Below are 27,612 nucleotides of genomic sequence, written 5' to 3'. Positions count from 1 at the left end.
CATTCAACACTCAACTACATCCCACCAATTGACCTTCTAAATCTCTATCTAATGTATTCTCTCACCTCACTTTCCACCACCTTTGTGATAGTTAGGCCCCTTTCTCCCTGAGCTCTGGTAAGGTGTAGGAACATAGTAAACAGTCTGTTCATCGATATTTCTGTATTTTATCAGTTATGTACTATGGAACTTGCATTAACTTTTGACATGTAAAAATAAGCAAACAAAACAAAAACAAGTCCTCATTGCTCTCTTGGTTCCATACTTTCTAAGGAGTTCAAGGTCTTCACTGGATGGAATTTTAGGGTCTTTCACAATGTTGACTCCAGGACTATTTTCTGCCTCTTTCCCTTTTGTTTTCAGCTGTTCTCCCATTTTTATACAAGAGGACTATTGCCTGCTCATTATCCTCTATGCAGACTGCCTTCATCCTTTCTCTTCTTATTCACTTACTGAGGTCAATCTCCTAATAACTCTTTTTTGCATTTTCAGTTGATTATCAAACTCTTTGTCACATTTACAATGGTATGGGCCATGCCCCACTCTTTTTTTTTTGGTTTTTCGAGGTAGTGTCTCACTCTGGTCCAGGCTGACTTGGAATTAACTCTGTAGTCTCAGAGTGGCCTTGAACTCACGGCGATCCTCCTACCTCTGCCTCCTGAGTGCTGGGATTAAAGGCGTGCGCCACCACGCCTGGCAACCCCACTCTTTTTTTTTTTTTTTCATCACAGAGTATCCTGCATCTGACAGGTGCTTACTAAAGTTTTACTAAGTGTTTATTTATGGTGTTAATAAATGAAAAACACTGCATATATTTATGGACCTATTGGTGATTTGAAACCCATCACCACGGATAAATTTCACCAGCAATTTGCTACCTACAGATAGACACGGCCACTAGGTTAAGTCTATTTCAGGACTGACTCAGAAGTTCAGAGTCATTTGAAGGTGGACATGGGGGAGTATTAAGTTGAAAAGGCTACAGGGAACCTTAAACTTAAACCTTAAATTGTCAATTCAAAGTTTAGTTGATTGTTATGATCACTGAGGTGTGGCTTCTGTATATTTGCCTATGAGCTATTTTGTATCCTCTTACCTTCCTGGCTAACCTCTTATCATCTCTAGCTACACCCCCTCCCCCCGTGTGTGATCTCATCCATGTTTTAAGTGTATTTATGTGCTGATGACTCCAAATTTATATTTTTTGTTCCAACCTCTTCCTTGGCCTTATTCTTCTAAGTTCTTGCTGAAATGTCACTCTGCCACTCTTTTTGACTACACTGTATAAAATAGCAATTGTTCTACCATCTACTTTACTCTACTTTTTGGTCTTTTAATTAGCCTCAGCAAAATCTGACACATATTTGTTATTTACTGTCTTCCACTTTCATTAGTGGGTAAACACAGAGAGAGCAAGTATTTTATGTGATTGGTGTATGAGTTTGTGCCTATGATATTTCAATACATATTTGATGGTAAAATATAGGAATATTAATGGCCTGGTAGACAATAGGCATTCAGTACATATTTGATGAATGAATGTGATAAAACTGCTGTGAGTGGCTATACTTTAAAGACTGTATTATTCTTCAACATCATCATCATCATCATCATCATCATCATCATTATTAAGCACCATCAAATTTTACGATTGAACCTAGGGTCTCATGCATGCTAGGAAAACATTCTGTCATTGAGCTGTATCCTTAGCCCTCTTTCTTACTTTTCATTTTGAGACAGGGTCTCATTAATTTTTTCAGACTGGCTTTGAACTCATAATACAACCTAGCTCTTGGACCTATGGTCCTCCTTCTTCAGCCTTTGGAGTAGCTGGGATTACAAGCCTTCACCACAGACTTGCTTTGACCCATATATTGCTGTACCTAATGTTCTAACTTTAAGATCTTAAAAGGAAAACAATCTCTAGATATTTCAGTAGATAAAATGAATTGTCAAAGTATTATTATTTCTTTAAAAGTTAGACATTTTATTTCTGTGGCCATTAGTTTATTATGAACTAACTACAAGTTATTATATAAGACATGATACCAAAAAATTTAAGATAGTATCTGAGAAAGTTAGTGAATGTTTTCTGTCAAAAGTAATCTTTTCTAAGACATTCTGTTATTTACCAAACATACTGAAGCTCACCTAAGATACAGAATTATTTAGAACAGGACTGGGATCCTTATAATGTTTAATACATTATGTGGAAACCCATGGACCTAAAAATATGTTATGTGCTGATTCTGCCTTTTCTAACACTTTACCTGTGTTTCAGGAATGATGGGGCTGTCTTCAGGAGAAGATCTAAAAAAGGTAGATAGAGGTGATGACACAATGATAGGACTTGGCCTCACAAAGCCACTCAGATCACAGCTAGGAATGTCATTCTCTTCTTTCTTCATGACGAGAGTATCCATCACATAAAAGACATTCCATGGAATCCACACAGTGTGGTACTGAGTGAGGAATGGGGACCGTTCAAACACCAAAGTCAATGAGGCCCCACCATTCGCCACCAAGTCAAACCTAAGGAAAAACAAGATATACTTAATGAGCTGTCCTTATATAACTACCAACACTTTCCTTCTTAAATTAATAGGATCTATAAAGAAAATTTAGATTTTATCCCAAATTTCATATGAAATATTTTCAAATTTACTTTAAGTATTAAAGGAATTACACAATAAATGTTCATATGCCTTTATGTAGTCACCATTTGGGAACATTTCCCCAGCTTTCTAACTACTCTTTGGAACCATATGAACTTATGTTGAAGACATTATGAAATAATACCTCTAAAGATTTCTTCATGACTCTTAGACAAAGAACATTCTACAACAAAATCACAACATTATATCATGCTTTCAAAAATGAAACCAACTCTTAAAGCTTATGAGTACATGACTTTAAATCTGTCTCATGCATTGCCCAGGCTTGTAGCATCTAAGAGTTATTGCCTTTCTATTACAGAAGACAGTAAAACATGATGGGTGATAGAAGAATGTCTAGCTTTCTCCTTAAAGTACTTCCAACCAGAGTGTGATGGGACTAACTCACATTCCATCCTGGCGGGTAATAGTATATCCATATTCTGGGTAATGGAAAAACGAGACATTGACTCCAATAAGTGGAGTTCCATCAGCAGTTAATACTTGGCCTCTGATGACGGATGCAAGGCTGAGGAAAAAGTACAAGAAACCGAATAAATATCTGTCTTTTCAGTACAACATTACAATGATGTATGGATAATTTCACCTAAGAATAAGATAACATTATCATACACAATCAAGAGCTATTCACTAGAACCAGACCAGAAATACTCAAAGACAATGTCCTCTTTAGTTTTATGTAATTTACATGCTCTTAATGCCTAGTGTTTGCCCTGGGTTTTAATTTGTTGTAATCTATTGTTTGGAGAGTTATCAAGAACAATAACTTAGAGATGAAGTTTTAAAATTATAAACTATGCTTTTTGCATACACCATATATATGCCTTACATGAAGAAATGTATACTTTCCAATAAATTCTGAGGCAATCTGTAAATATTCTGGGACTATGAGGGACAAGATTTAAGGGGGCAAGATGAGACATTTGTGCAACAACTTTTAATCAACTGCTGGGCCTAACTGCACTAATGCTGTTAAATTACTGCAGACCCAGGAGTTCTAGTGTAAATCACCTTCTTTTGCTCATTGAGACATGAGGTGCCTGCTTTCATTTACTGGTTTATTTCCAGGTCATTACTGCTCTGGAAAGCAACAGACAAACAGTTTATGCAATCTCACTGCCATACTGTTAGTGGTTCCATTGCATTAATTCATAATTTATACTATTTAGTGAGCACAGCTAAAAAAAAAGTGTGCTTCTCTTTTCCTTTTGGGGTCTTTTCATCACTTCTTTTGAAATATTTCCAATTGTGCTCACAAAATCACTAGTTAAATGAAGATTTATCTACTCCTTAGGAATATCCTGTTGTGTCTTGGGTACTGAAGTTGACAAAGTGTGCCAATGGTGTAAAAAATGTTTGGAATGCGAAGTTTGGTGAAGAATTTTCCAAAAGAGGAAAAACTGTATTTCTTTTTTGTTCCTTTTAAAAGGCACTCTTTTCAAATACACACTTATCAGCACGTCATAGAAAGATGTATAACTGTCTATAAGATCCCTACAAGTCTATGCAAGGACATGAAGCATTAACCTCTTATTGAAAGGACTTTCTCCAGGTAGCACATGGGTGCTATCAGCTCCAATGAGAAAACGGATCCGGTCATAGAAGGACTTGGCAGCTTGCTGTGATGGTGACTGTAGGCTCTGGCTGATGATATCCTGGGGATCAGGCAAGCCACGACAGTAGGGTTGATTCTGGCAGGAGCTCTGTAAGCAGCAATCAGGGTCCATGCAGTCCACGAGTCCATCTACAGAGAGTGAAGCAAACCAGTAAGGCCATTCTCCTTGTGTTGCCATGGCAGAGAATCACTTTCACTGTCTCATAGGTTTGTTTCATATCAATTGAGTTCCTACTCCCTATCTGATGGTAGTTTCTGTGAGGTGTACTCTCTGAAAGCAGGTGAAATACAAATGCTTGCATTTACTTCCACAGAAAGTAAATATTTGGACTGGAGATGGTTAGTAAGACTCACATGACATTTGGGAGGTCTGAGAAATAAAAATTACTGATCGAAATGATAAACGTACAAAGGTATAAGGATTAGTTACAAATATAAGTATTCAAACTTTCTATACTTGTAGAGAAAATGCTCTAGGAGTTAATATAGTATATAGGGTAAATGGATAGGGCCCTACATATGGTGAAAGTTTCAAACACTGAACAGGCTTAAAAAGTAAAAGTTGGATAGGGATGCAAATGCAAGTTTACATGAAATAGATGAGATTAGCCAACTGTCTTCCAAGGAAATGGTTTTCTCAAGGAAGGAAAAGTATGGTCCAGATGAAATAAAAACATTTTCCAATTTTTTTTTTGTTTTACAAAAGATTATAAAATTCAATTTATTGAGTTTCACACAAGATGCATTTATAAAATTAGTACTGAATGCCATTATGACAGAAAATGAGTATCATCCCACACTCCCAACAGTGCCTGCATAGGAAATGAAAACCTTCTGAAGCAACAGAGAAACAGAAAATTTAAGGTGACCCAAACCAGGTTCTTGCTCTGTTCAGGGAAAATTTTAAGTAGAAATCTGAGCTTTTACCATGCTTCCCCTAAAATACAGTACTAGTAAAAGCCATATGAGGCAAATGTAAATTAACCATAAAGTTGAAAGTTATAAGAAATCAATCACGAAAAACTGGCCCACAATATTAGTGACAAGAAGGAGGTAATAGATATAATTTGCTAGTGTCTTCTTCAAGGACAAAAGAATAGGATATTCAGTGGTTCAGTCATGCACCACAGATGACATTTCAGTCAACAATGGGTTGCATGTAAGTTGGCGATTCCATAATATTGTAACAGAGCTGAAAAACTCCTATCACCTAGGGACATAGACATCAAATGCTGTAGTGCATGCTAGTATGTGTGTGCCAATAAACCTACCACACTACCAGTCAGAAATACATGGTTGATGTATTTACTATGTGATACCTTTTGCTATTATTTAGAGAATATTCCTCCTTAGATAATGGACAAGGTTATTATATCAGTGTCCCCTATGATGCTGGCAGCAGCATCATACATCTTGGAGTTACTGTGTCCCTTAATTGTATCAGGCCATGCCAAGGGATTGACTTACAGTGTCTTGGTTTGTGTAACCCACTCAGCTATTCACACAATGGCAAAATGGCCTAGTGATGCAGTTCTCAGAATGTATCTTCATTATTAGGTGACAAATGACTATATTCTGTTTGAAACACATCACCAACCCATGAGTGGATAAGTGTCAGGTTATGCCAATGTGATGACACTGTCCTTTAAGCCCATTATTTACTGACCAGTTAGATACATAAATTTTGACCTCCTTGGTAATTACAGTTGTTAGTATAAATTAATAAAAAATAGTTTTTCAAGACTTTAATCACTCTTGAGATAACTGACAAGAGTTTAAGGTTTCAGGATTTTAAAATCTTTAAGCCTAAGTATTGGACCTTGGTGTGACCTTCCAGCAAACTCAGTTTAAAATATTCATATAACCTCTGTATTTTAATCACATAAGTTTTTTTAAAGAATTATTATTTCTTTAAAAACAAGTTTAGCCCTATCTTTGCTTTATGCCATACTTATTAAATACAATATCATTTTTGTCCCTTTACTTTCAGACAACTGAGACAAAAAGAAATACCAAGTTGAATTCAATTGTGATTCTAGAAAGTAGGTCAACAATACATAAGGTACAAAAAAAGTCAGTTTGCCCATCTGAAGGAGAATATGGGAAGCCCTTGGTTTTACTTTGAAAGCCTCCTCCTTTGCTTTGGGCAACAACTCTAAATTTTCATTTCAGTATTCTGTCTTCCCCAACATCCAGTCCATGTGCATATCTTCCTTGTGTTTGACTTAGAAATACATAGGTGACCTGAAGCATCAAGGTGATTTTCAGGAAGTGTCTGAAATCACACACTGCCTCTCTGCCTCCTGTATTTATTGTGTTTGAGCTGTAAGGCTGTGAGGCTGACCTTGTTGTAGTCATTTTCCTACTACCACAAAGCCTGAAAAAAGAAATAGAGCTTTAGAAAAACCCAAAGATCATATTTTCTGATATCCTGGAGGTCTTGGAAATAAGCTGCACTTGACATTCTACGTTTGTCAGCTATAGAAGCTAAGACATTCCCTTTTATCTTAAACCCATTTGGGTTGGATTTTCTGTCACTTGAAACTGAAATAAACCTATCTTATCCATGGACAGTAACTAGAAATAGTTTTATTATTTTCCTATAGTTGGAGGAAACAAGTTTAATAACTGAATACTTGAATTAAGTGTTTGATGGTGGTAAATAAGCAGGAGACCCTGTATATAATAAATCAACCAGCCTGTCAAGCAGTACACACTTTTGAAAAAGTGGCACACAGCCTCTGCAGGTAATCAACTATTCTCTGATTGGACATGAGGCCCACTCAGTGGGAGAGAACTCATATCTGGTACTGGAAACCAAGTCAGAATCCTATGGTCTGGAAGCTCAGACTTCAGAAAGAGGCCCTCATTGCTCTGTGGAGAAGAATGGCTGGTAAACCAAAACAATTTGTCAAATAACTTTTCATACCCCCTTCAGTCCAAGCTGCTCTGACTCTTGTTTGGAGACTCTGCTTTATTTTACAGATGGCAGAGAAAACAGAAGAGAACCAAGATCCATTGACTATACAAGAAGATAGTCAACTGCTCACCACCATGAGACATGCCACCTCTGCCGCCTCTGCTATGGCCCAGAAGAAATTGTAGAGGAAGCAGCCACATGATACTGCTCTTACTGCTAGCCTGACAACCAGTTCTAGGGTGATGGTGACAGATACAGAGATCAATCAAAACCCATCAAAATAGAAATCCAGAGGCTACAGAGAACTTATCATAAATCAGACTGCCGACAGGCCTTTCATGGCTCAGGGAACATTGCGGAAGAGTGGGCAGAAAGACTAAAAAAAGCCACAGAACGAGTAGGAATATTCTGATACATGATCTCTCCTGCTACACCATAGGGACTGACTGAAGCCTCCATGATTCCACAGTGAATACCATAAACCCACTGAGGAGGTCCCCCAAGGTAAAGGTAGCTGGGATGAGGGGATAAAAGAATATATCCTGTTTATATATATTATATATAATATACATTTTATGTATGTATATATATTTAAATAAAAAATGTTATGCCGGACTCTTCTTATATAAATATTTTGGTTGCTGTCATGACAATTCTATACACATGAAAGTGAAAGGGTCTGTATTTCTTTTTTTTTTTATATTTTTTTGGTTCATTTTTATTTATTTATTTCAGAGTGACAGAGAGAAAAAGAGGCAGATAGAGAATGGCCGTGCCAGGGCTTCCAGCCACTGAAAACAAACTCCAGACTTGTGTGCCTCCTCGTATATGTGGCTAACGTGGGTCCTGGGGAATTGAGCCTCAAACCAGAGTCCTTAGCCTTCACAGGCAAGCGCTTAACCACTAAGCCATCTCTCCAGCCCAGGGTCTGTATTTCTAATAAGAGGTCTTATATATTTCCCTTATGATAGTTTACATTTTTGTGTCACTGTCTCATTCCTAAGGTTATGGGTTATTAATTACATCAAGCTATATGCTTATTTCTTTGATAAAAGTCTAAAATTATATGTTAAGAAAAATCAAATAAATGTTGGTGAGGATGTGGAGAAATAGGAACCCTCATCCATTGTTGGTAGGAATGTAAGATGGTACAACCACTTTGGAAAGCAATATGGCGACTCCTAATAAAGCTGACTATAGAGTTACCAACAGACCCAGTTATTCCCTTACTGGGCATGTACCCTACAACCTTCAAGCCTCAGTCCAGAGAGATTTGCTCAACCATGTTTATAGGGCTCAATTCATAATAGCTAAGAGCTGGACTCAACCCAGATGTCCATCACTAGAAGAATGGATAACTACGAAACTTGAAGAAAATGGTTGAACCTGGAACAGATCATTCTCAGTGAGCTTACCCAATCATAGAAAGATAAGTGCCACATAGTCTCACTCATCTACAGCACCTAACCTGAATCTACCCAAGGTGCTGACATACCCAGCAAGCATCTCGAGGACTAGACAATAGGGTGGGTGGGGAGGGGGAGGACAACAGAAGGGGTGGGGGGCACAAATCTAGACCCAAACAGCAATGGTACCATAAAATTCTACATCCTAAAAGGCAGACCAAATGGTTGAATCTTTGTCCAGCCCTTAGAGGGAACATCGGAGTCACAAGGCACTGGAGAGGGTACAATGAAGACTGACCTTAATCTTCTACAGCTTTTCTTTCTCTCTCCCTCTCTTCTCTCTAACTCTTTTATATTAGTTATCATTCTCTTCCTTCTCTTCATGGGCACTGACCTGTAACTCCCAGTACCAGCAAGTAGCTATCATCCACAATGATCTTTTGATCAGAGATCCTACAAGGTTTCCTAAAAAGAATGACATATTTCTGTCAGAGTACTTGATGACCCACCAAAGGTTAGTGGTAAGACCTTACTGCTGAAGACACCATATGCTGTTGACATGTAACATGGAGTGACATGGTTGGAAGCTGGAAGAGAGCCAGCCCCCAGACAGTGAGTCTAGTGCCAAAAGGTGATACATGGGTGACTGGGTGAAAATAGCCAACATCTGTCCAAGCAACTTATAGTCTAATCTACTTAACAGCAAATAACCTGTTGTGATGCTCATACAAGTGCAATAGTGGTGCACAGCCAGGGTGGAAAACCAACTGCTCTTGATTTGGCTAACTGATCTGCTCAGTGGAAAGGGAACCATAGCTGTAGCTAGGAAACAAGTCAGAACCATATCCAAACATGAGATCACTCTCCATTATCAAGATACCACCAATTGTGGACTACAAGAGGGCCTACACCTATTTAATTCTCTATTAAAGAAAAAAAGGGTTATCCCATTTTTCTGGTGCTAACTTTACTCTCCGTTGGAGAATCTGCTTCTCTTTTTCAGATAGACACAGATCCTAAGGAAAGAACCACCCCATTATACCTCAAAAGGGCCCCAGCTGAAACTAAGAATAACTGGCAAAACAAGCAAGGATGCTGTTTTCTTGGTGAACCTGGTACCAGCACAAGTGTAAAGGAGATTGACACAGAGAAAAATCAACTCCTATCAAATCAGATCTCCAGAGACACTGAGGCTCCCTACACCTCATCACTGAAGCAGATCCAAAATGAACCCAACATGGCTCAGGGAAATTTGGGGGAGGAGGGTTAGAGCCACACGTTTGGTCATGATACACAGAGACATTTCCTCTCCACAATGCATGACCCATATACTTCAACAGGAGGGGCCAGTGGGAGTAAGTACAAAATTAATTTAAAAAAAATAAAAAAAGAAAAATAAAACTGAGCTTCGAAATTTTATATACATTTATCAAAATCTTTCTTTCCTAGTGAAAAGAACACGAAGATAAAAAATGCCTAAATATCTCTCCATATTTCTAGAGAAGAAAGATGAAACCATACTGTGGTTGTACTGTTCACAAGGATATATTATGATAATAATGTCAAAAACTTGTGTTTTCCCTCCATCTCCTTTGAAATAAAAGGATTGTTATTAAGAGTGAGTTTTCTAATGTGGTATACAGTTGACCTATTGTCTTAGTACTATTTCTGGCTTTAAAAACAAAAACAAAATAAAACAACAACTAACCTAAAAACCCTCCAAGCCTTCAGAGGCAATCCATGATTATATTTTATGGAGATTTTATAAAGGTTCTTTAATATGTGTTTTATGACATATTTCACTTAGGATTTCTTACTCAATAGATTAGAATGGTATACATATTCTTGGGAGAATAATTAAAAATAGCTGTCATATATATTTTGCAGGCTTCCCTCATATAATCATTCGTTAACATACATATAAACTATCCAAAAGTGAAAGTACATTATTTTATCTTATCTCCACTAATTTGGTAAATTGAGGGTTAAATACCTCTCTGCTTTTTACTTCCCCTTCCCCCAACTTTCCCAGTGTCTTCCCTTAGGCAATATGCGGTACAGTTGCCAAAGAGGAACGCTCAAATTTAGTCATTCGTCTTTGTTAGCTTATAAAAAGCAAATGTACATCTGGCATGTAGTCTGCAGGTCATAAAACTGCATGAGATTGACACCTTCTGAACTAATCAGTTGGAAATGCATTTTTACAAGCCTCTCTGCTAACATCCATCAGAAAAAGAATCTCATTTTCAACAGCCAAGATGCAGGGACATACTGTTTGTTATTTTTCTGCAGAGTTTATCAGTAACTTGCCCAAGCAAGTGATGAATGGTTATGAATCTGGATTCTTATAACTTGAGAAAACACTTTCATTTTTTGTCTGTCCTCATATCGGCTAGACCTATCCAGTATAATAAGTTGATTACCCACTTGCCTAAATGTATAGTGTAGTAAGATTGTCCTCACGGAATAGCTTCTCACAATCATTGAGATTCCATTTTGGCCTCAAGAATATTATGTTGGCTTATATTTTGGAATGGAAACATACCTTATAGCACTGATTATTAAAAAAAAAAACCACAGGAAGTCAGAAATGTCTAAAACCTACCAAATAACAACTTCAATTATTGGGTAAGAGCCTTTCTTCATGTTAGGTTTGTGATGTAAGTGGTACTGTGATATAAAATAGACATGTAATTTACAGTTTTCCCCACTCAATTCTATTTTTGCGGGGGGTTTCGAGGTAGGGTGTCACTGTGGTCCAGGCTGACCTGGAATTAACTCTGTAGTCTCAGGGTGGCCTTGAACTCACGGCGATCCTCCCCCACTCAATTCTTAATATTATTGCTCTAGATATGTTTATGTCCACATTTTACAATCTATTGTTGTCTTTTCTTAGTCTTTTTCATTGGTCTTCAACAGTGGTTGGCAAACTTATTTTGTGGGTGGCTACACTGAGCATTTCAGGCTTTGTGGGCCAAGTAGTCTCTGTTGGAAAGTATCAGCATTGCCTCCCCAGTTCTAAAGGAGTTTAGGACAATAGGTAAATGAATGAGTGCAGCAACTGTGTTACAATAAAATTTTACTGACAAAATTCGGGCTTTGGTCACAATGGCTAACCCTCTTCTTGCTTCATGGCTTCTACTCTGTCCTATTGATGATTTTTTTTTAAATTTCTGTTCATTTTTATTTATTTATTTGAGAGTGACAGAGAGAGGGAGAGAAAGAGACAGATAGAGAGAGAATGGGCATGCCAGGGCTTCCAGCCACTGCAAACAACTCCAGACACGTGTGCCCCTTGTGCATCTGGCTAACGTGAGTCCTGGGGAATCAAGCCTCGAACTGGGGTCCTTAGGCTTTACAGGCAAGCGCTTAACTGCTAAGCCATCTCTCCAGCCCTATTGATGATTTTTTTTTTTACAGTTATGGAAGATGGGATATTTATTTTTTAAATTTAATGTTTATTAACATTTTCCATGATTATAAAAAAATATCCCATGGTAATACCCCCCCCCACACTTTCTCCTTTGAAATTCCATTCTCCATCATATTACCTCCCCATCTCAATCATTGTGCTTACATATATACAATACCAACCTACTAAGTACCCTCCTTCCTTCCTTTCTCTTCCCTTTATATCTCCTTTTTAACTTACTGGCCTCTGCTACTAAGTATTTTCCTTCTCACACAGAAGCCTAATCATTTGTAGCTACCTATTGATGATTTTTAAAAATATCATTCCTGATATTTTTTCTGGCTAAGGTAAATAATGTATTTGTCAGGTTATTAAAACTATAACTCCAAGATTTTTACTCAATTAACTGTAATGTTAGCTTGGCTCTACTTGTTAAGACTGTCACTTTCTTCTGTTAAGTATGCAAATCTGAATTAGTCTTCAAAACCTTTATTTACTGATAGAAAAAAACAACAACATAGATTTCACACAGATTTTTATTTTCACTCACATTGCTCACAGTATTTGGAAACCCACTATAATGCCCAAATTAGTGCTAGGAACTGAAGTGATATTTTCCTTGTGGTCTTTAGCGTCTCAGCAGTATTCTGACAGACATTTCCGTTTGTCTTGCTACTTATTATTCAATAATATGGATGTGACTCCTTCATGTACTATTACATGGGGCCAAAGTTCCTGCACATTCTCGGTTTCTTTGAATCAGTGTTCTCTGGGTGGCTTCAGAAACCATGTTCATATTATTGCAATGTTAATGACTCCAGACTGATTATTCTCCTGACCTTTAAACATATAAACTGCTTTTGAGATATTTCCACATAGGTATTGCATAGGCACCTAAAACTTAACAAGCTTAAACCCAAACATGTATGACCTTCTCTTCCTGAAATGTTCCTTTGTATTTCCTATCTCACTGAATGGCTCCACCAATCTACCTATCCTATTCCTACATCCCAAGAAGCCTAAAGGTTATTTGTGACTTCTCTCTTCTTCTTTGTACCCAATCAGTCTCTAGATGTTTTTTTCACCCCAGTCATCACCTGAATAAGGGGAATTTAATTTCTTTCAAACTATCCTTTAGGTCACCTTGGTTACCTGTTGGTAAGATCTCAACAATAGCTTGGCTTCCCAGGTTCCAGTGTTGTCCCACCTGTTTATTCCCTATACTTTATTTTTTTTTAATTTTTTTTGTTCATTTATTTATTTATTTGAGAGCAACAGACACAGAGAGAAAGACAGATAGAGGGAGAGGGAGAGAATGGGCCGCCAGGGCTTCCAGCCACTGCAGACGAACTCCAGACATGTGTGCCCCCTTGTGCATCTGGCTAACGTGGGACCTGGGGAACCGAGCCTTGAACCCGGGTCCTTAGGCTTCACAGGCAAGCGCTTAACCGCTACGCCATCTCTCCAGCCCTTATTCCCTATACTTTAAACAGTCATCTTAACTAAAATCAAGTTTGAACTTTCATTTCTCTAGCTAAAACTCATCCTTCAGTAGGCCTCTAGTGCATTATGGGTAAGATATGAACTCCTCACCTGGGTTTACTAGATCTTTTCTGATGATTGGAGTTTTCTAGTCTCGCTGTTCAATACCAAGCCACACAATTCCTCAGCAATCAGATTACACCATTTTCCCACTAGCTCCTTAAGGCTTCTAGTTCACTGCTGTTTCCTTAGAATCTAGTGTATTTCTTTTGAACAAGTAGACATTTAATACATTTACTTAATAAAGGAAATAAAGGAAAGAATAAATTCTTAGTAAGAGGTTTAAACAGGTCAAAATGATGCTGGTAAGCACATGAGAACTCCTTTGGATATCCTTTATCATGATTTTCCTTCCCTCAGATGCTTTCTAGTCCTTGAATACTTTAGTTATCTTTTTTTTATTTAAATTTATTTATTTGAGAGCAACAGACACAGAGAGAAAGACAGATAGAGGGAGAGAGAGAATGGGTACGCCAGGGCTTCCAGCCTCTGCAAACGAACTCCAGACGCGTGCACCCCCTTGTGCATCTGGCTAACATGGGACCTGGGGAACCGAGCCTTGAACCGGGGTTCCTAGGCTTCACAGGCAAGCGCTCAACCGCTAAGCCATCTCTCCAGCCCATTTAGTTATCTTTTGATACAGGGTCACATGTCTCCCACCCTGGCCTCACAACTCACTCCATAGCTGACTTTCTGATCTTCCTGCCTCTACATCCTAAGGGCTGAGAATATCCATGAATTCTTATTTATTTTACACTGTAATAGATAGTTAAGTGTGCTATTCATTAATCAGACATTAAACAATCCACAAAATTATAAAAACCATTAACACAAACAATGTGAGAGCTAGAGAGATGGCACAGTATTAAAATGTTTGCCTTGTAAGTGTGAGGACCTGAATTCAATGACCATGTAAAAATGCAGGGTATGGGTTTATAACCCCAGTGCTGGGGAGGTAGAGACAGGAGGATCCCTGGGAGTCAGTGACTAGCCAGACTAGCCTAACTGGTAAGCTTCAAGACAGCGAGAGACCCACAATGTTCCTGTGGTGACATCAGAGGTTTTCCGCTGGCTTCCACAAGTACAGATACATACTTGCACGCACAATTGCATGCACACATACACACAAAAACAAAAAATCTGAATGAAATGACATATAAAATTATAATGTGTAATAACATAATACCCTTGTTCAGATAATATGCAATCCAGAATTTATGAATTAAAATGTAAACTTTATAAAAATTTACCTCATATTAACTGAAAAAATAAATCCTGTGTAATAAGACACCACAAATTACAAAGTCAAAAGATATGGGAAATCTGTGTAAAATATCTATGATATGCTTAACAAAGAATAAGTGGAATATAAAAAGAAGTCCAAAGATTAAAAAGATTTTGCAACCCAATAGAAAAAAAAAATGGGTTAAGGGTAATAACCAATTACCAAAACAAAAACTTTTGTGCAACAATGCCTTCCAAGCAAACATCCATTGTAATCTTCATCAGCAGCTGTGACCACTCTCAAGCGCCCTTAGGACCTGGCCTGTTTCTGTTCCTTTATGAGGGAGGGGATGATCATCAGACTCTCACCTGAGATTTCAGCCCTCCCGCCTGCCTGCATACTCCTTCCAGCTATATATAATGCCCCAGGTGCATATGGATTCTGTGAGCGAGGTGTTAGAGTACATAATGTATGGAAGGTTAACTAAAGGAGGGACTCCATCTATGAAGCCATAGGGGAAGTCATTATCCAGGTTGGTGTGGGACTTTTCTGTGACAGAGCTGCTTTGGGGTCACCCATATTCCTTGTCAATAAACCCTCACTCATGCTCTTAAGTAAGCCCAATAAACTCACTACTGGCATCGTTTCATTTTGATATGTTGTTGATAGCCTATATTGGGGGTGTAGATGTTTGTTTATATCTCCCCAGGAAAAGTTGAGGCAAATGCAACAAAACCACGAAGTGTTGAGGAACAACACATCTGTGGGTCACTGGTCTAGTGCTGGGGAGGAAGAGCAGCAGCAGCGTGCCTGCCTAGCCCAGGTTCCATCCCCAGCACAGCAGAAACAAATATATCACTCTCACTAGTGATTAGGGGAATGAAAATTCAACAATAAAAATGGAGTAATAATAATGGGTGAAAAGTCATCAGAGAAAGTTAATATCTTTCATTTTGTTGAACAGTTGTGTTTATGTACAAGGATTATACAGACAATGAATGGGGGAAATAACACTTTCAGACTGATGAAATGTGTAGTGGTTGAAATTTACTTGCAAGTTAAAATGCCCTTTTGGCCCTACAATTTCCCTTCTAAAAACATGTCCTAAAGAGATATTTGTTCATTGACACAAAGATTATGCAGAAACACATACAAATTCATGGTATATTTGTCTGTACAGTCACATTCTATAACAAAAACAATTGAAATTATTAAGGTAATAATATATAAATTATTACATTCATGTTTTTACTGTGAAAAATGAAAATAGGCCTATAATGTATTGGCAAAAGAAAAAAAATATACTCTTTAGAAGAATCAAATGCTGAACAGTACTTTAATTATGCCATCTAAGTTTAAAAAGCATCCATATGCATATAAATAAACTGAGACAATGCTCACAGAGTTGTGGATAGTTTTGTTGACAAAGAAAACATGGCTTTTATGTTCAATGACTATGAATTATACCCATTGTGGTTAATGCATTTTCTCCCAGAGATCATGTAATGGAAGCCCATGTCTACATTCTGCAACTGGAGAGGGAAGTTGGTAACTATCAAATACAGGGAGCCTCTACTTTCAATCTATGAGGCTCTCTCTTTCCTCTCCTTCTAAAACTCATTCGAATATCACAGTAAAATGTTATGCTCCTGTGTCCTGCCAAAAAGCCTCCAGGGCCTTGACTCTGAGAGCATAGTCTGGATCAATGCATGTTTCCCTCAGTGTCATTTATGTACTCTAAAAACTGTGGAGAACAAGAGGGTTCACGGTAACCTGAATGTCTCGCCTAAAATGGAACCTGATGGTTTTCCAAACTAATAATCATTTCCTTAAAATTGTGAGCTGCCAGCTTGTGTTAGTTCCTGGAGGCTTTGAGTGCCTCTCTATGTCCTGATAAAATCTGGATTGAGTTCCAGTGATCCTTTAGGATTTTGTTTGTTTTTAACCACTTTTGTCTCTCTTCTAATGCTATTACCTGTCATTTTATTTTCTTAACATCGTTTTCAACTTGGTCTGGAGAACATAATAGTCTCATTTGCCTGCTAGATTTGTCTCCACTGGTGCTTACATCATCTGCACTCATCAAATTCATGTTAATATGTCTACGAAAACTTCTTCCATACGTTTGCTCCTATTTTGTTTCTAGCATATTTTTCCTTTTTCATGCAGTTTGAGGCTTTCTCTTACATATTTACTTTTACTTATTTAAAATTCTTCCTTCCCTTTTTTTTCTCTCCTTTTCCTCCTTCCCTCCTTCCTTCTCCATACCTCTCCTCCTCCTCCCTCTTCTTATCCCCTACCCTCTCTCTCCAGGGTCTGATCAGGCAGCACAAGCTGGCCTTGAACTTTTGACCCTTCTTCCTAGGTCTTCTGGATGTTAGTATTACAGGCATGAAAGTAATAGTCTATGAGCTACACTTTAATTATACTAAAGCTATGAGAAGATAATATTCTTAGAAGACAATCTGGCTTTCTGCCTGCTTGGTATCTGTACCCTTTCTCTGGTAATAGCATTTTCTTTTGCTTTTGGGCAGATGACCTAATTCAGATCACAAAGAGAGACGCTTAGTCCTAGGCCAGGGCCTCACAGAACCGTAGAAACAGGTCTCCTCTTTACCTTGGGGCCTCTGTGTTAGTGGAAATGTGAACCCAGAACTGCTGGTGGTTACTTGGTAGAAGAGATGGCTCAAGAATGGCCCCAACAACAGATGAATAACACCAGGTTTATGACGTTTATTTGTAAATATCTGAGTGCAATTGTGTCTGAAACTTTCAATTATACAAGCTAACACTTCTTGTGCAGTGTAGGGTCATTTCAATTGAGTTTCTCTGCTATGCAACCAGTCATTCCTGGTCAGACGACTGCTTAGCACCTGAGGAATAGAACAGAACTGCACAGACTCTCCAGGACAGAACACTTCCTTGTGCTGAGCAAGCAGAAGTCTAAGACAGGGGGCAGAGCTGACTGATGTAAATATGCAAGTAAAGACAGCAGCAGTGGAGGGTCACCATCTCATATCCCTTTCCAAATCTCACATCTGTTATCAGCCACCAGTCCTCAGCTCTCTGTGTTTCTGAGATTTGACCATAATCAATGTTGTGGGATATGAACAAGCCATAGGAGTCACTTGGAGGGGCAATGATATTGTAGGTTTAAGTTGGAACTGAAAAATCAACACTGAATATCCGTCTCTAGGCATGTACTTTTGCTTCCCTGCTCTGAATACACTCAGTTAGGACAGGTTATCAACTAATTGCTCCCAAAGTTTCAGTTATTCTCAACTGGAGATGTCCTTAACTTTGTTCCAGTGACCAAGTGTGACTTGCACTATATGATTTCAAAACCCACTATTCCATTATTGCCTTTGTTCAGATGCGCTGCTCTGTGTGCCTCTCTTTGAACATGGGAGCTACATTTGAAAAGCTAGTTGATGCTGTTGATTCCAGACTGGAGATTTTTGTCAGGGACCTAACCATGGATAAAAGACTGCCCTTCACTCTGAAAGGCCACATTTACCCAGTATGTATGACAGCTGTTTGTTTCAGCCTCTACAAAACAGGGCAGCAGGTTTGCTTCTTATGAATACATGGGTGTTAGGAGTGGCTAAAGAAGAATGGCTCCAATCTCTTACTGGTAGCCCTTCCCTCCTATTCCTCATGAAGAAATCCTTTCTCAAGCTGCTTTTCTATTGCTTGAACATCTAGATGCAGCTATGTCTGAAAGACAACAGGCAAGAAAGAACCCATCAAGGCAGAAAGATACCTACTTAGATCTAGAATTCTGACAGCCTTTACCATTAGAGAGTGGTAATGGAGCAAATTTGTTTGGGAAAAGAAAAGTACAGTTTGGAGTAGAAGAAAAAGACCTGTGTCCTAAGAAGACATTCAGCCATTTCCTTATATGCACTTGTCTTTTTCAAGATCTAGATCTAGATATTGGCACATTTTCATTGCTCATAGTAATGGGTTTCATGACATTTTCCAGTATATCATATACGCTGGTCACATTTAATCTACCATCTTGACTTTTGGGAATGGTTAAATGACATTTTCTCATTCTTTCATAGAGACTATGTTCTACAAAGCTGCTCAGACTAGGTGATAGCAGGTATTTATAAAAAGTGCTTTAATCCCTGACTACAGCCAAGTCAACTTCTCCCCTTTCCTTGTTTTAGCTAACATGTTGCATTCAGTAACTCAGTTGCTTCCTGGCTGGCCCAACATTCTGACATTGAATTTAGTTTAGATAATGGCGCTCCAGCATTTCACTCACCTTATGTCCTACAATTTCCAGTACAGCCCTAATTTTAAGCCGTCTGCTCTATTGTCCTCACATCATGCTGTCTTTAATTGCCAGATTATATGTCTTGATTTGGGTTTTTGTGTGAGAAAAAAATGTCACCAATACCAGAACCCTAGGTATACATTCAAAGGAATCTCCAGCTTGGGCTACAAGGCACCCAGGTTACTACCTCAGGACATACTGGGGCCAGCACCAAGATTCCTTCTTAGGAGATCAACAAAATTAGGTTAGGGACAGGCATGCAAATTATGTGAGATAAGTACAGAATCCACAGGAGGTCTTCTATCAGCTCAGATTTCCCCTTAGAGAGGGAAGCCTAGAGATAGCATAGTTCCATGCTAATAAGAATAAACAAAGGGGAATGAGGCCAATTCACAGTTGATAAATTCTGAAGAAAAGGAAAAAATCTCCTTGGCTGATAACAATACTGAGGAGTTGATTAGCCCCTAAATTACTCTGCCATGTCTCTGCAGACTTGGCCCTGTAGTTTGCTTCCCTTTGAGACCAAGTGGGACATCCTCAATGCAATCTCCTTTTAGAAGACAAAATCTGAAATACACAATCAAGGAAAAGAGCCACTCTCTTCCCTCCCCTGGCACCAGAAACAATGGGGTAGGGACTCTTCAGGGGAAAGTAAGGAGTTAGGTTGCCATATGGGCTGTGGCTCAGAGAGGATTAATGCTGCCATTCCTATAAGCATGTGATTTCAAGGAGTTGGGGCAACAAGTTATTATTAGCTGGGAAAGCCGTGGGGCTTAGAAACTGAATCTAGCACGGGCACAGAGAAAAGCTGACTTTTTGAAGAATTAGTGGCCCAAACTTCTTGATAACCCATGTAGAAGATAGGGAAGAAAATGACTTGTCTGCTAGAAAGTGAAGGGGGTTCCTGAAGCACCTTGTATGAAAACCAAGTAGTATTTAGTTAGGGAGGGCCTGTTGGCCTGGCTAGGGGGTGTGTGGCCATGCTAGAGCATCAGTTCAGGTCACTGAGAAAAGTGGTTAGGCCCACCCCTAGAAGTCCACTGGAAAAGGCTATTTAATCTTCTTTTACAACCTTCTATGGATTCCAATTAGTAATGATAAGTACTTTGAGAACAGAAGCAGATAAATTCAATAAAAATGGCAGCCCCTGATAGCTACTGTTTGCCTAGCAATGTGTTCAGTACTCTTTATACATTTCTCACTGAATCCTTTAAAAGACTGTTTTATTCCTATTTTATAAATGAAGCAATTGAGGTTTAAAGACACAACAGATGTTATCTGTGGTCACATTACTATTACACAAGACAGCGAAGATGCTCTTGCCTCCAAAGCCTAACCTCTCTAGCCAACACTATTGCTCATAATAGCCTTCCAGAAGAGTGGCTGCAACAGGGGAAGAAAACACGTCCCTCAGTGGCAAAGTAGGTGATCACACACCCAGACAGCAACTAAATCTTCTCCTCAAAACTCACTCCTAATGGTTTGTCAAAATTAAACAGCTGTCAGGGGCAATGCTCCCATCACCACCTCCCACTGTCTATTCTCTGAAATTAAAATACAATAGCATGGGGGATGTGCTCAAAGGGGAGAATAATTATTCCTAGCCGAGGGCTTTGACTGGGTGGAATATCACAATCTTTTTTAACAGGGTGTACAGTTAAGGATAAAAAGACAGTAGAGTACAGCTTCAAGGACACTGTTCTCCGTTATTACTTTATTTCCACCCACTCCAGCCCCCCAAAAATCTATGGCTTTCAACAGAAGAGTTCAGAAAATGCCTTACATCATTTGAAATATTTAGTTATGAAAATAGTGTCATGGAGCTTCCAATGCTCAGAGCCCTAAGTATACAGGAGGAGGAAAATCATTTGGAAATCAGAAAAAGGAATGGGGTCAAAGGGTATTATCCAGAAGCATGGGTACCTTGCCTTTCCTCTGAATGATTATCATCAGGCATTTGTTTTAGGAAAAAATGGAGTAAAAGCATTCCATCAGCACTCAAACATTTTTCAATCAATGCAATCTATGGGGATCAGAGGTTTTTGATTTCTTTTCCTTCTTGGCAACAAATAACTATGGAGTCATTGTAACTTATGAACCTGGCTCTGGCACACACTTGATTTCAGGCTCAGCACTTCTTACCTCCTTCATTGTCCTTGCTATCTGTGCAGAGAGTCTCCATGGCTACATCACAGCCTGCTCCTCTCCACCCTGGCTGGCAAACACAATGCCAGCCATTTTGGTCCAGCGTACACCTCCCATTGCTGTTACAAAGACCAGGACAACCCTCTGTCAAGACAAAGAAGGAAACCACCAGTGAGTTGAGTACTGAAAGATTATGTACCTCAAATAAACAGATACAGGACACTTAGTGGGAACAGGCCTTTATTAACAGCACAAATACTGTAATTGCACATGGATAAAAACAGCAACATTATCTAAAGAATCTAATTCTTATCCAAGTGGCATCTTTGATTGGCCTGACCCTTGAGACACCACTTACCTGCATAGGACAGAAATATATGCAACGATCCACTAAAGAGCTTCAGGCCAGACAAAATTAACTTAATAATTTTTTCTCTTTAGCAAAGCAACAAGGTATGGTTTGAAAAAGCATTCTCAAGAAAATAATTTCAGAACCCCTTGTTCAGATTGTTAATCTGTTGTAAATATTACTGATCTCCTTAAATGCCTCCTTAAAGCACCTTGTTGCTTTAAAAACAAATTCCCCCTAAGTTCCAGAGCATGAAAGTGGGTATGAGTTTATGAATGATGTTAAAAAGAGAACATTAATTTTATCTGGCCTCAGAGTTGCCGAATATTCATGTGAAATTACAGTGCATTAAATAATTGCACAAAGTATAGGCCAGTATTAATGACTATACTTTATGCCAAGAGTACATTCCTTTTCACAGAGTAAGCAAAGCCCAGGAAATAGTGAAGCAGCTTAGCATCTATTCTAACAAACATTAGGATTCAGGCTGCATACGGATGGGACAGGACCGACAGGATTTCCAACTAAATGTAATAGCTGTGCATATTTGATTACTTAGGACGGACAAAATGAAATACCATAAGGACCACAATAAAACATTGATAGACTGAACAAAAACACGGTAGTGACGTGCTTCAAGACAGATAGCAAAGAGTGATATTTTGTGACAATCTCCCTAAGGCTTTTATGCTGTTACCTTTATATCCTATCTTGTCTGCTTTTATGGGCAAGGAGGGAAAATTTGGGAAACAATTAAAATAATTTAATATATCCAAAATCTATAATTGTTTCAGACTAACATGACATTTTTTTCTCCCCCAAAAATACAGTTTTTGTCACTTTCTATTGATGATATCTGGCATGCAGCCAACATGATCTGTTATGAAGGATGGCACTCAGGTGGGTTCTGGAGTTCTTGCTTATGAGTGTGGCACGACACTGACAGAAGTGAGGATATAAATATCCTAAAGTCCTAAAGTCGAAGAGCTTATTACTAATAGGATCTCTTTGCTTAATTATTTATAATTAGGTACAGAATATATGTAATAAAAATACTTGCTACAGCATTTGGGGTTTGTTATAGAGCTTCTTACTAGAATGTTCCTCTTGTTTTTGACTTAAGATTTAAGGGAACACTCTGTTTCAAAATGATTATGTTGAGTCTATATTAAAAGACGTATTTATGTATTGATTTCTCCTACTCCACTGTGGAACGTGAAAAGAAAATATCTCAAGGAGACGGTTCTGTCTCCTAAGATTACAGTTAGCAAGAAGGCTATTCTGACTGTCTCTTGTGGCAGACCATAAGGAATGTACACTTATGGATACCATTAGGTCACAGTAAGATTAATTTCCCTGTTTCTTTTTTTTTTTCAGATAGTAACCATCTGTATGTATGGATTACTCAATACATAAAAGGTGAATTTTTCTTATAGAGATGTTCTTTTTTTTTCATGAAAAAGGAATATCAATTGCCCCACTGATGAGGTGCAGCTGCTATTGCATGCACACAAGAGTTATGATAAGAAAGCCTGGATATTGCCATGAATATTTTCATATTCTAATGAAAAGCACAAACAAGGGAAAGAGAATAGGTAATCCGAGGAGAAAGGAAAAGGGAATTTCTCTGCTTAAAACATTGTTCCATCTATTTCTATGATAACTGAAGACTTGAGAACCTGCTGTTTCTTGCTGAGCCATGTTATCAATCCCAATGCAACAGAATGCACAAGATTTTAAAAAAATGTAACAAACATAATTATGATAGTACATGAATTCTAACATTTTTTTAAAAAGTAAAAAATATTTCCATATGAAGAGAAATGAGATTTCTCTTCATATATGTTAGAATTTTCTTTAGAGAGACACTTTCTTGTTTTGTGATAAGAGAATTTGTGATGTTTTAATGCAAAATTTAAAGCTCATTCATTGGCTGAATTGCCAACAATAAAGATCTTAATGCAAAATAAAATATACAAAAAACAGCAAATGTACTGTAATCTTCAGTTTTTAGTTTTAGTGAAAGCTAATGCTTTTACACAGGAATGAAATCCATGATAACCCAAAATTATAAAAATAAGACACGGACAATTTAAGTTTCAATACTTTAAATCTGAGGCATTTCACATAATGTAAGCCTGATTTATAATTTATGAAAATGTTCTATTGTTATACCTAAGTGCAATCTGATATACAGTTATATATAGTTATTTATGCAGATATGCCAACAAAGAGTAAGTATACAGTACCTTTAACTATCTTATCCAAATAGTGAGCTTGGGAAATTAAAAAGGAAAAAAGAACAGACAGACATTTCAGAAGTGTCACATGGGACAAGAAAATTTTCAGAATTTACATGCAAATTGAGTAGCTGCAACCGACATACGACTCACATCACACGACAGAGATGCACTTCATATCTTCTAAATATGCAATATGTTCACATTTTAGCCAATGTAGTCATGACTCCAGGAAATACGCAGCACTTCAAGAGAAGTATGCAGGTAAACTAACACTTTCTTTCACAGGGTCTGTGGAATATACTCCACTCTCTTTATTCAGCTAAGTAGATCAAATTGAATCAGCTCTTTATACTAAAGAATTCTGATAATACACTACTATGAATCTACAGGAATTAAACTTTAACAGTTAATAAAAAAACAAAAAGTAAAGAAAAAAGTTCAGAATCCTTGAGCAAATGTAATATATGCCTAGTATATTTGGAAAAGCCATGGAAAGCCTCATAGAAAATGATTCTCCAGTAGCCTCTGGAGCCATGCCACAGGGGCAAGCTGTATCACATATGTGGAGTATGTTCTAAGATTCTGTTTTCTTCAGGAATCATCTTGCAATAGGCTTTTTTATTTTTTTCTCTCTCAAAACATTTGTATGAACAGTTGCAACTGAGACTGAGTTTCTGGCTGTACCTGTGCCTGCCCCTGCATATTTATCTTTTATGAGGTTACAATTAGTCTACACCTTTCCCCCTGACAGAGACATAATGCCTTCCTCCTTTCACTCACTGTAGAGACCTAATATATTCTTAATAAGCCTCAAATCTTCTTGCTTTGTCAAAATTCATACATCTTTAATGATCTAAAATTGCTTTTCAAAGATGCTTATGTTGATTATTTTTCATTACTGACATATGCAAGTGGTAGCTAGCAGAACTCTTAACAGAATGATTTAAACTGTAACTTTCACATGAGACACTCGGGTCTAGTAGCGGTGTCATGTGCGTAAACAAACCCCTAAGTGGTCTGACACATCTGCACTGTGTATACATAAAAGGATTCTTTGCTTTGCCACAGGATTCCATTAGAGGCTTTTGAATTGCCTTTAAAAATAAGCACACTTATGGCTAATCGACAATGTATTACAAAGGAAATTAAGGTGAAAGAAGAAATAATGTTCAGTCCTAATCTGCAATTGTAACTTAGTAAACAAATTCATCTTTTAAACATCAAAATAAAAACATATTATGGCATCACATTGTTCATTATGTTCTTAATGATTCCTTCCAGATATTATAAAATCTGGAAAAACCTTATGATAGCTCATTTGATCATCTGAATATAAGCAAATGACATTAATAATTTTAGAGTTTCCAACTCAGGCAGAAGCATGGTCTTTTCACAGAGAATCTTAGTTCATAAAAATTAGACACACGGATCACAGATAGAGAGTCTATCATTTGCTTATATATCAGATCCACTACTGTTACTGCAGCAAAAATAAAAAACACAATTGCGTTCTGATCTTGATTAGTAGTTTTAAGGGAGCATGGATTTCCAACCAGTCATTCCTATTACATTAGCAAGCACAATCTCTTACACTAAACAGAATTGATTATTCAAAGCAATGCACTGATTTACAGGTAAAAATAGGTTTGTTATTGGGTAAGAAGCACACCAAAAGTGGAGCTGAAATTATAGAATGAATTTCAAAAGGACAGTAAGTGAAGATTAGCACAATACATTAAAAAATATTTTACAAGTCATAAAATTACGGACCAACAATAAGGAAAATATTTATACTGAGAAATAGATACCAAGATTTTTAATTTGCACTTTGTATTATGAAGAGTCACTGTGATAGCTTGAATATAAGAAAGGAAAAGGCAATAATCTATACTTTGGTGTTGAGTAAAATTGCTGATAATACTAGAAAAGCCTGGTTCTAAATAATGAAGATGCTAAAAGGAAACGTGGATATATGAGGTTCCAATTATTATTAAAAGTAATAATTGTAACAATAAAAACATCATTATAGCAGCCTCTGTGGGAAATAATCAGAAAAATGCAGGCATGTTGTAAGAATCCATTAGGCATAATAATCATAAAAATAATACAGAATATTTAAAAATTAATATACTAAATAATTGCTGAAATGCACATTAAGTTGCAAAAAATTACTTTGAAAATGAATGTTTTCACTTACACTTAAAAAATCGTACCTACTAGATCTACTGAGTTTTAGATATGCTTTATAGAATGAGATTCTTATACTAAGTGCTAGATAGTTCTTTCAAAGAAACCTTTCTCTTGCAAGTGTAGCATGATATGAAACACTTTCCTTATTTGATTCATCTTTTAAGAAGATCCATGTGGGACACAGGCAGCAGAACCATTTGTCTTACAAGATGATAATTCTTAAACTTTCTGTTGTATTAATAGCTCTCACACCTCTGACTGCCTCCAAGTTCAGACCAGGTTCAGAATGACCTCAGGACATGCATGAAGCACTTTGATCCCAGCCTTGCTCCCTGAAATAATAATTAAGACTTGCTTTATGGTTTATGTGATTCACTAATGTAGTGTTCCTCACAAGCCTAGTATGTAAATACAATTGAGACAATGAACACAGATGAGGAAAATGAGGAGAGGAAGAAGAGGACCAGTGTCTTAAGCCAGCAATCCAGGATGTCTGGCTCTGGAGCATGCTCTCTACCATGGTGGTGGCATGATACTGTCTCTTGAGAATTGAGAACTGATGTCTTTTTCCAGAAGGAAACCCTGTGGAGGGACTCAGAGTGCTATGTGATCATTCCTCATCTAATATGAATAATCCCCAAAGCAGTGCCCTCTTCATTTAGATGCCTTTCACATGGCTTTCTTGAGAAAAAAATATGCAGAGTAGGTATATTTGCTCTGCATTACTGTGGTCAAAATACTAGACAGAAACAGCTTAAAGGAGGAATGGTTTATCTTGGCTCATGTTTTCAGAAGTGTGGAGGGGCAGAGCATTTCACTTCATGGTGGGCAGAAAGCAGAGAGAGGGGAATGTCAGTGCTCATGTAGGCTTCCAACCCATGCTGGTACCTACTTTTACATTTAGGACAGGTCTTCTTCCATCAGTCCTCTCTGAAAGAACCCCCCAGGGCTCTGTCTCAATCTTTTAAGTGACTCTAAATCCACTCAAGTTAACAATGAAGCATCACAGTAGGTCAACTTAAATGACAAAATACAGGTATCTTTTAAAGAATGTGGTAAATTCTAGGCTTTAATTATCCCTTTTTCAAAATATATCCAAGTATATAGTCATCCCTGGGACACAGCAAATGAAATAATTGCTCAGGCTTCAAGTCTAAGCATTCAAGGTTCTTGGTCTATTTGTGGCACTGGTGGTCAAAAATTGGGTATGAGAAAGGACAGGTTTGCCTCTTCAAATATATTTTGATTACATAATTAGTTCATAGCTTTCAATATCAGTAAAACAAAGGACTGGTCCCATACTTCAGAACATACTTCCCTGGGTGTTTTATTTTTAACTTTTTTTGTGTACATATAAGTGTGTTATGTTGTATTGGGTGTGTTTGTGTGTGTGTATGTGTATGCCAGGAGTCCATGTTGGAAGTCTTCCTCAATTAGTCTACCTTATTATTTGAGGTAGTGTCTCTTACTCAACCTGGAGCTCACTGATTCAGCTAGACCACTGATCTAGCAAGTCCCAGGGAATCTTTTTGTACTTGTGTTCCCAGTGGCAGAATCACAGAATCGTGGCATCTGTGTGGGTGTTGGGGATCTGAACTGTCCTCA

General features: G+C 37.8%; 1 protein-coding gene across 8 annotated transcripts in view; it reads right to left on the bottom strand.

Moving 5' to 3' along the window:
• Positions 1–27,612, bottom strand: part of Tenm3 (teneurin transmembrane protein 3) — a 710,814-nt gene that overhangs the window by 73,989 nt on the left and 609,213 nt on the right. For 4 of the 8 annotated variants that reach the window (XM_045142405.1, XM_045142407.1, XM_045142409.1 and 1 more), the window contains 6 exons: positions 23,824–23,850; positions 22,272–22,292; positions 21,223–21,369; positions 4,203–4,419; positions 3,064–3,183; positions 2,271–2,532 (listed from right to left, as the gene is read on the bottom strand). In XM_045142405.1, coding sequence (XP_044998340.1) covers positions 2,271–2,532; positions 3,064–3,183; positions 4,203–4,419; positions 21,223–21,369; positions 22,272–22,292; positions 23,824–23,850 — 794 coding nt within the window. The remainder of the gene's footprint in view (positions 1–2,270; positions 2,533–3,063; positions 3,184–4,202; positions 4,420–21,222; positions 21,370–22,271; positions 22,293–23,823; positions 23,851–27,612) is intronic. The other 4 variants (XM_045142408.1, XM_004657113.2, XM_045142406.1 and 1 more) reach the window with 3 other exon arrangements.

Source organism: Jaculus jaculus, chromosome 1 (genome assembly GCF_020740685.1).
Source record: "Jaculus jaculus isolate mJacJac1 chromosome 1, mJacJac1.mat.Y.cur, whole genome shotgun sequence".
Lineage (NCBI taxonomy): Eukaryota > Metazoa > Chordata > Mammalia > Rodentia > Dipodidae > Jaculus > Jaculus jaculus.
The sequence above is the reverse complement of the archived record's forward strand: the minus strand, read 5'-3'. Positions and strand labels throughout refer to the sequence as shown.